Source organism: Panthera uncia (genome assembly GCF_023721935.1).
Source record: "Panthera uncia isolate 11264 chromosome A1 unlocalized genomic scaffold, Puncia_PCG_1.0 HiC_scaffold_17, whole genome shotgun sequence".
In the NCBI taxonomy this organism is placed as follows: domain Eukaryota; kingdom Metazoa; phylum Chordata; class Mammalia; order Carnivora; family Felidae; genus Panthera; species Panthera uncia.
In genome coordinates this window covers 33,367,682-33,377,527 of record NW_026057577.1, presented here as the reverse complement: position 1 = coordinate 33,377,527, position 9,846 = coordinate 33,367,682, and the positions used below count along the sequence as shown (strand labels likewise).

The following is a 9,846-nucleotide window of genomic DNA, read 5'->3' as shown; positions in this document are numbered from 1 at the left end:
CTGGGGGTCCCCAAGTCGGTGACGGTGATGGTGATGTTGTACTCGGCTTGGCTTTCTCTGTCCAGTGGCTTTTCTGTAACTAGGGTGTAAAAGTTCTTGAATGTGGGTTTCAAGAGAAAGGGAAGATCGTTCTGGATGGAGCAAACCATCCTACCGTTGTCCCCGGAGTCTGGATCAGAAACACTGAAAACAGCAACTACAGTCTCTGGGGAGTTTTCTGGGGTTGTGCTTGTGAGCGTTGACATGGTCAGTTCGGGGGCGTTGTCATTCACATCCACAACTTCTATAGCTACAGTGCATTTTCCTGAAAGGCCCCCACCGTCTGTGCCTGCAATTTCCACGTTATAGTATCGAGTTGCCTCGAAATCCAATGCCTTTTTCAGATGAATTTCTCCTGTTATTTCGTCTACTACAAATGGTTGAATAACTTGATTGCCTTGGAATAGAGTGTAGCGTACATTCCCATATGTTCCTGCATCTAAATCTTGGGCAGAGACAACGACAACTAAGGAGTTTGGGGGGCTGTTCTCCGGGACCTGTACCTCATAGAGCGACTGTAAAAACGCAGGGGCATTATCATTGATGTCCACGACTTCAATACGGACTGCAGTGGTCCCGGACCTAGGTGGATCCCCACCATCCAGCGCCGTAAGGGTTAAACTGAGTTCAGACTGCTCCTCCCGGTCCAGCGATTTGTCCAGCATGAGCTCTGGGTATTTTCTGCCATCTCCGCGATTATGAGTGACAACATGAAAATGGGAGTTAGGGCTGATTGTGTAGTTCTGAACAGTGTTGCTACCTATGTCAAAGTCCTGAGCTATTTTCAAAGGAAATACAGTCCCAGGCTGAACGCTTTCTGGGATTTTGAGGAGCATTTCCTTGTCTAGGAACTCTGGGGAATGGTCATTTATATCTGTGAGCTGCAGATCAGCCTGAAAAAACTGCACTGGGTTTTCCAGTAATAACTGGAAGTACAGTATACAGGGATCTGTCACTCCGCACAGCACCTCCCGGTCTAGTTTTTCATATAGCAGCAAATTCCCGGTTTCTACATCCAGTTCCAAGAGCTGTTTGTTTCCTTTGTAATGGATTCGCGCGCCTCGAGTAGCTAGTTCCCCCACCCTGAGCCCCAGGTCCTTTGCCAGGTTGGCCACAAAGGAGCCACTTTCTGTTTCTTCTGGAATGGAATACCTAATTGAGTCACAGCCAGCCTCCCACAAAAGCATCAATATAGCAAGAAAGAGAACTTGCCTTTTCTGTGGCGTTTTTGCTAGCGCTGTCTCCATTGTTCAGACCAAATTCATGTGGTGCAGTTTCTTCACCTCTGTATACGGTCGACCCAGATGATTTGGTTAAATAACCTTGAATTAGATCTTTCTGACTGACTCGCCCTAGAATGAGGTCCTCTCTGAAGACATCTGCCCCTAGATCTTACCTAAAATACTTCCGTCTTTCAGGAAGCATTCATTATTCTGAGTCCCAGCTTAATGGCGTCCGGCATAGTCACAGAGCTTTTCATTCATACTCCTAGCCTGCAGCGCCACCAGGCGTCCTTATTTACTATTGCATATAGTATTTGTCATTTCATTCCAAATTATAACTGTTGTCATACCAATGTCCTTTTAAGTCACAGAAGTGCGCCCGATCGTTTCTCCAGTTCTTAAGTAGTGGAAGTTTTAAAGAAATATCTGTTGGGTTAGCTTTCAGTAAAAGAACACTTTTCAGAACAAACTGAAATGATATATTAGTGTTCCTCATAAAATACATTTTGAGAAGAAACTTTCTCTTGTGGGTTTGATTATATTTAAGAAATAAGTGATAACTGATGTTTACAAAAGTTTACAATTTTTAAAAAGTCACTATTTTGAAATATATATCAGAAAAGGGTACACATTCTAAGTGTACAACTCAATACATTTTCATGAAGTGAGCACACTTGTATAAGTAGAACCTAAATTAAAACTGTTACCAAAACCCTTGAAGCCCCCTTCTGTTTTTGTGTGCTCATCACCCTCCCTGCTAAATGTAAGCATGCTTCTGACTTCTATTATCATAGATTCGTTTCTTTTTTTTAACTTTTTTTTAACGTTTATTTTTGAGACAGAGAGAGACAGAGCATGAGCGGGGGAGGGTCAGAGAGAGAGGGAGACACAGAATCTGAAACAGGCTCCAGACTCTGAGCAGTCAGCACAGAGCCCGACGCAGGGCTCGAACTCACGGACGCGAGATCTTGACCTTAGCCGAAGTCGTTCGCTTAACCGACTGACCTACCCAGGCACCCCTCTTTTTTTTTTAACTTTTATACAAATGGACTTATGGAGTATTTCTCTTTTATGTTTGGCTTCTTTTACTCAACATTATGTTTGTAAAATTCATCTGTTACACACTATCCTAATTAATTTTATTCTCAGTGCTTTATATTATTCTATTGTATGACTGTACTACTATTTGTTTATTCTCCAATTGATTGGGTGCTCCAGTTTGAGGGTATTTTGGATAGTGCTGCTATGAACATTCTTGAACATGTCTTTTAGTGTCTATAGGAGCATTTATGTTGAATATATTCCTACGAGTTAGACTTCTGTGTTATAAGACATGAATATATATTTAGCTTTAACAGATATTGCAAAAGTTTACAAATGTGGTTCCATGAAAACCAGCAAAGAATGACAGTTTCAGTTGTTCCATGTCCTTGTCAACACTTGATATTGTCTTTTAATTTTAACCACTCTGATGAGTGTGTAGTGATAGCATATTGTAACTTTAATTAGCAACTCCTTGATTAATTAATCTATCTACCTATTTAGGGCATTTGCCTTTTTTTCTTATCAATCTTTAGAAGTTCCTTATTATATTCTGAGTATAAGCACTTTTTCAGAAGTAAGTATGGCAAATATCTTCTCCTACTCTATGGCTTGCATTTTAGTTCTCTTGTGCTATCTTTGATGAACAAAACTTCTTATTTTTAGTCTAATTTATCAATATTTTTTAATTTATGGTTTTAAGACTTTTTGTGTTCTTGGGGTGGCTCAATCAGTTAAGTATCCCACTCTTGTTTTTGGTTCAGGTCATGATCTCATGGTCTGTTGGAATGAGCCCCTAGTCTGGCTCCATGCTGGGCATGGAGTCTGCTTGGAATTCTCTCTTCTCTCTCTGCACCCCCCCACCCCGCTCCTGCACTCACTCTCTCTCTCAAAATAAATAAACATTAAAAAAACACTTTTTTGTGTTCTCTTGAAACCTTTGCACATCTCAAGGTCATGGAAATATTCTTGTATGGCGTTTTTGAAAAATCAATTGCTTTACCTTTCACATTTAGAGCTATAGTATTCCAGAATTTTTTTCATATGAAGTTAGGGTTACATCATTTTTCATAAAAATATCCAGATTTTGCACTATCCTTTGAGAAGTTTCATTCCCCTTTGTTTTTGAAGTGTCATTTTTGTTATAAATCAGGTGACCATAGGTCTATTCAAGACTCTTCTTTCCATTTTTCCCTTAATTTATCCTGCAATACCATATTTTCTTAATTACTATAGCTTTATAATAGTCATTATTATTGGGGCATCTGGCTGGGTCTGTCAGAAACGCTTGTGACTCTTGATCTCAGGGTTGTGAGTTCAGGCCCCATGTCAGGTATAGAAATTACTTAATAAATAAGTCCTCCACTTTCATTCTTTTTCTTCAAGATTGTTTTGGTTCTTCTTGTCCCTTTGCATTTCTATATAATCTCTAGATTTGGCCTGTCAATTTTTACAAAGAAATCTGCTGAAATTTTGTTTAGAATTTTATTCCATCTATAGACTGGGGATAATTGACATATTCCCAACATTGAGTCTTCCAACTATTGAAAATTATATATCCTCTATTTATTTAGATCTTTAACTTTCTCAGTATTTTATAGTTTTTCAGTATATAAGTCTTACACATATTCTGTTAGTTTCTAGATAATTGATATTTTTTAAACTATTGTAAATTATACTTAAGATTTTTAATTTTAGGATTTTTGTTGCTATCAGAAATACAATTTATATTTTATGCTACCTTATAACCAGTGGAATTGCTAACTAGTTTATTTATTAAGCCTAATCATCAAGTGATTCTTTACGACTTTTTATATGTACAATCATGTCATTTTTTAAAGTTTATTTAGAGAGAGAGAAAGAGAGAGCACAAGCGGGGGAGGGTCAGCGAAAGGGAGAGAGAATCCCAAGCAGGCTCTGCACTGTCAGCACAGAGCCTGACATGTCGCTCAAACTCATAAACATTGAGATCATGACTGGAGTGGAAATCAGGAGTCAGATGCTGAACAAACTAACTGTCACCCAGGCGCCCCATAGTCTGAAAACTTTTGGTTGTTTAATTAATTATTTAATCTAACCACGATTGATGTAATATTTGATAATTCTCTATTTATATTTACCATCTATTTTTTTCTATTTGTCCCTAAAGTTTTGTTCTTTTTAGACTATTCAGATATTTGTTATTTTTCATTTTCCTTCAGTTAGTTTTTTAGTTAATTTTGTAGTAATTATCCTACAGATTAAAGCATGTATCTTTGATCTACAAGAGTCTGATACAAACTTTTTAATTTTACTACTTCCATGATCATTCTTAGAACCTTAGAACCCATCGACTGTATCTATATCATCTTCCCCTTTACATTATTGTTGTCATGAATTTAAATCTTGTATATATTTTAAATCTTTTAAGAAACTGTTTTTGCCTCGTATAATCAATATTAATTTGTATTTATTCTTCCTGTTGCTCTTCGTTTCTTCCTGCAAGTCTGATTCCTTTAGGACTGTTCTCCCTCTACCCAGTGAATTCAACTAAAAACATTTGTTTTGGTGCAAATGTGACTATCATTAATTCTCTTGGTTTTTATCTGTTTGAAAACTTTATTTTTGAAGGATATTTTCTGATGATAGAAGAGTGCTAATCTGGTTTCTTTTTCCCACGACCTTAAAGACCTCATTTCTTTGTCTTTTGGTTTCATGATTTATGTTGAAAAGCCAGCTCTCCATTTTACTGTTGCTCCTTTAAGAGTAATGTGTCATTTTTATGTGGTTGCTTTTAAGATTTTCTCCTTGATGCTGGTCTTCAGCAGTTTTCCTATGATATTTCCTAGTTGTATTTTGTATTTTATTTCTCTCTCTTTTTAAAGTTTTTTAATGTTTATTTTTGAGAGAGAGAGAGAGACAGACAGACAGACAGACAGACATGGTAGCATGGGAGGGGCAGAGAGAGGAGACACAGAATCTGAAGCAGGCTCCAGGCTCTGACCTGTCAGCACAGAGCCCAACACGGAGCTGGAACTCATGAACCGAACCATAAGATCATGACCTGAGCCAAAGTCAGAGGCTTGACAAACTGAGCCACCCAGGTGCCCCTGTATTTTATTTCTATTGACTGGGTTTCCCTGAGCATTTTGGGTGATGAAGGATTTGTACAAATTCTTCGTCATTATCTCTTCAAACATTGCTTATTCTCCATTCCTAGTATCTCTTCTCCTTTTAGGATTACAATCCTATGTATATTAGAGTTTTTCATTATGTCTCACTTGTCAATTATGTTCTTTTCTGTATCTTTCTTTCTTTTTTATATGAAATTTATTGTCAAATTGGTTTCCATACAAAACCCAGTGCTCATCCCCAACAGGTGCTCTCCTCATTGTCCATCATCCACTTTCCCCTACCGCCCATCCCCCAACAACCCTCAGTTTATTCTCAGTTTTTAAGAGTCTCTTATGGTTTGCCTCCTTCCCTCTCTGTAATTTTTCCCCCTTCCACTCCCCCATGGTCTTCTGTTAAGTTTCTCAGTATCCACATAAGAGTGAAAACATATGGTATCTTTCTCTGTATGACTTATTTCACTTAGCATAACACTCCAGTTCCATCCACGTTGCAACAAAAGGCCATATATGTTTCTGTATTTTTCAATATTTTTTCCTATGCTGCTTTTTGGATATTTTATATTGGTCTGTCTTTCATTCATTAATCCTGTATTCCTTTATATCTACTAAGTCATAAACTACCTTAATAGCTTTTAATTTCAGATATTATATTTTTCTGTTCTGTAATGAATTTCTATTTTAAATATCAATTCTCTGGTGAAATTCTCTTTTGTTTTCTCTATTCTTTTTTTAAAAATTTAAAAAAATTTTTTTATTTATTTTTGAGACAGAGAGAGACACAGCATAAGCAGAGGAGGGGAAGAGAGAGAGAGAGACTCAGAAGCTGAAGCAGGCTCCAGGCTCCGAGCTGTCAGCACTGAGCCTGACGCGGGGCTCGAACTCACAGACTGTGAGATCATGACCTGAGCTGAAGTCGGACACTTAACCGACTGAGACACCCAGGTGCCCCTATTTTCTCTATTCTTTACAATCTATTAGTCATACTTATTTTAACATCATTGTCAGTAAATTCTAGTATCTGTTTGTATTGTCTGTTTTTTCTCTAGGTTTTTTTCATGTCAACCAGTTTTTTGTATGTCTTCCTAGTAGTTTTTTTATTGAATTCTCAATATTTATGTAAAAAGCTGTCCAGGATCCAGATATTATCTTTTTCCAAAAAGAGTTCACCTTTTCCCATTAACTTGAATCATGTGAAATCCAATTTCCTTAATCCAAACAGGCACTGTAATTAGTCAAGCTGCTTTGTAGTCCTAATAACACCTAACCCTCCAGAATTACCAGTTCAGAACTTAGTGTATTGTCCACAGTCCCTTCCCATGGCAGTTTCTAAACCCTAATCTTTACGCATCAAGACTATCAAAAGTGCACTCTGCTATTCAGAGATTTTTTTTTTACTTAGGTTTTTAGTCTTCTAAAAGACTAAATGGAATGTCCCTGAGTTTGACAAGTATCCTGAGGGGAAAACTGGCCTTGAGCTTGAATCTTCCAGTCTGCGGAAGGCTAATGAATGTGCTCTACCCCTAGCAAGAGTCTTTTGTCTGTTCTAAGACTTAGCAAATTTCCTCAGGGCAAATCGACTGTAGAAGTCGGTTCACAACTAGAGGATTCTCCTTTTCAGAAATCTTAGCCCTTTCTGTTCTTATTATAACACCTGCTGTCTGTTGCTTCCAACAGATAATTTCTGAATTTTAACGAGTTTTTGTGGTTGTTTCTGCTGTTAGATAATACATCCAGTCTACCTGTAAGCAGAATTCCACCAAATAAGTGTATAACTTTTAACCTCAGGCTTTTTAAAATCTGTATTTTGTAACTTTGGTAGTAAAGGAAGAGGGGTCCTTAAAGTGGTTGTAAAGTCCTATACAATGACTTCAGTAAAATTTCTGCCCCCAAAACAGCATATGTTAAACTGACTATATGCTGTGCCTAAAAACAGTAAAGTAACTGTAAAAGATGTATGTATAAGATAGAAGTTAGTTGAACCTATTGTGGTAATCATTTCACAATATGTGTAATTCAAAGCATCATGCTGTACACCTTAAATTTACAGTGCTGTAAATTATTTCTCAATGAAAATTATTAATATTATTAATAATGAAATTATTTCTCAATTATTTATCAATAACACTGGGAAAAGGATGCACTTATAACAGAAACATGTGAGAAACATAGAATTGAAATGAACAATGTTATCAAGATATTTGGCCTCCATTCTTTATTTTTGTTTTGCAACAATAGAACTGGCCAATTTTTCATAATGTAGGCATTTGTGCAAGTTATTTGGATCATATTTACTACTAAATTATAATGACTGATTTTCAAAGTCTGGTGTAAGGAATGACCTATGCTTTATGGTAAAGAATGATCTGTGCTTTATGAATACATACAGAAATCCATAAAATAATATACAAAGTAATTCACAAATTTACCTACAAATTCATAAAGGTGGGTTCTGGGTGTTTATTTAGCCAGTCTCATTTGGGCAATTATACAATTGGGAATTTCCTGACATAAACAAAAAGAGAGAGAGAGAGAGAGAGAGAGAGAGAGAGAGAAAGAGAAAGTCAACTTGGATTTTCATAATGGTGAAATACACTGGTGAAAGCTTCAGTCAGATTTCTTGTCATCATACATAAAGCTATTCATATAATAGCTAATAAACAGTTCAGTCAGATTTCTTGTCACCATACATAAAGCTATTCATATAATAGCTAATCAGTAGTTGTTAAAGTTGACTACCAAATTTATGTCCATATATACTTGTGCTTAATTTTGTTCTCATTTTTATTGCTTTCTCATTTCAATTTTTAGACTGGATGAAGGCTAAAAGTTATGTTTCAAGAATAACTTAACCAGTAATTCCCCTTTTTATGTCACTTTACCCTTAGAGAAAAAAGTAATTCAAGGTTAATAAGTACAAGTAATTAAATTCCAGTAGAATGACCCATGAGATTTAAAAATATTTAGACTACAAAACAGACTCTTTAATTGCTCACATTGTACCAAAAGTTCAACTAAGAGGTCTTATACTTATATCCATATAAATTTAGTTGGAAACCGCATGATCAGCTTACTAGGCTTACTGAACACAACATAAAACAATTACACTTAAGATAAGTTCATTCTTATTTAATTTCTATTTCTGTTCTTATTGTCCAAAATGACAAAATAATGCTTATTTCTTACAATGAAAGTTTAACATAAAACTGATAAATTGAAATAAAATACCTCAAAGCTACATTGAAGAGAAGATAACTTGGACATCAAAGGTAAATAATTATTTGGTTGATAACGGATGTTCATGTCTGCAAAGTAATTTAAAGTGAAAATCTTGTACCAGCCAATAATCAAACCTGAATAGGATAAGAGAAACTCAGAAGAAATTCTTTCTTTTGAAAGGTGAGGAGAAGCTGCAGGAAAACCAAAAGAAATATACATTATACTTGAACTTTTATTTACAGAGGAAAAGGAAGGACAAGGAAGTAATGATGCCTTTCCTGTTTTGCATCCTTTGAAAGGATCTAAGGTGTACTTAAGGTTCTGAAATAGTTATAAAGGATTTTACCAAGTAGTGACTTAGTTCTGTTTAGTGAACCTGATACCAAATTATAGAAGATTTTTCTCTTCAATTATTTATGAGAATAATTTTTAAAATTTATTATTAGTATTTATGGAATACATACAGTGTGCCATGTAAGTATCGATCAAATACATTTTTTAAATTCTAGCATACATGGTGTGCACAACAGAAAGTCACAATTTTAGTGTATTAATATTTTAATGGAAGTGCATGTTTATGTACAATCTGAGAGATACAAATAAGTTATATGCTTATGGTTATTCAGGGAGGAGCCTGGAGAGCAATGAACAAAGCCTAGGTATTTCAAACACTCTACAGATAAAGTTAACGGTAAAGACAAACACCACAAATATAGAGAAATGCATAATTACATAAAAGCTTTAAGACATTAAGAAGTCGATTTAAATAAAATTTCTTCTTATGCTACTTGAGTAATTTATAGTTATGGAAAGATTAATCACCAAGAGAAGATCAAATATGGAGAATATACATACTTAATCAGTTAACTAAAAATGCCAAGTCCAATGAATATTAATAAAAGGAGAAAAATTTGGCACAATCAGGGACACCCATAGGTTTGGAATAGAGGTGCACATATTTAGACAACAAACTTTTTTAAAAGAAAGGTGTTGCAATGGGAGTTAGGTTGACCAAAATTAAGGAGAGGCTGACTTGACCAAATACAATCCTTAACTGAATACAAAGCTATTCCTGCAGTTGGGGTTTTCTTTTATTTCTCTCTCAGTGTCTTCAACCAAGAGGTTGGGAAATATCTGCTTCAGGAATTTGAACTCACCAGTCCTAGGGTCTCCCGTCAGACACACGTCATACTGGTAGCTCTGCGACAGTGTCC

General features: G+C 35.8%; 2 protein-coding genes across 2 annotated transcripts in view; both read right to left on the bottom strand.

The window, feature by feature from the left end:
- Positions 1 to 7,191, bottom strand: part of LOC125934901 (protocadherin beta-5-like) — a 10,536-nt gene extending 3,345 nt beyond the window's left edge. Inside the window, 1 exon segment of the mRNA XM_049648527.1 lies at positions 1 to 7,191. This exon segment is cut by the window's left edge and continues 10 nt beyond it. Coding sequence (XP_049504484.1) covers positions 1 to 1,286 — 1,286 coding nt within the window. The 5' untranslated portion in view covers positions 1,287 to 7,191.
- Positions 7,192 to 7,209: 18 nt separating this feature from the next.
- The window catches only part of LOC125935208 (protocadherin beta-2-like), a 27,184-nt gene continuing 24,547 nt past the window's right edge, over positions 7,210 to 9,846 (bottom strand). Inside the window, exon 3 of the mRNA XM_049648874.1 lies at positions 7,210 to 9,844. Coding sequence (XP_049504831.1) covers positions 9,683 to 9,844 — 162 coding nt within the window. The 3' untranslated portion in view covers positions 7,210 to 9,682. The remainder of the gene's footprint in view (positions 9,845 to 9,846) is intronic.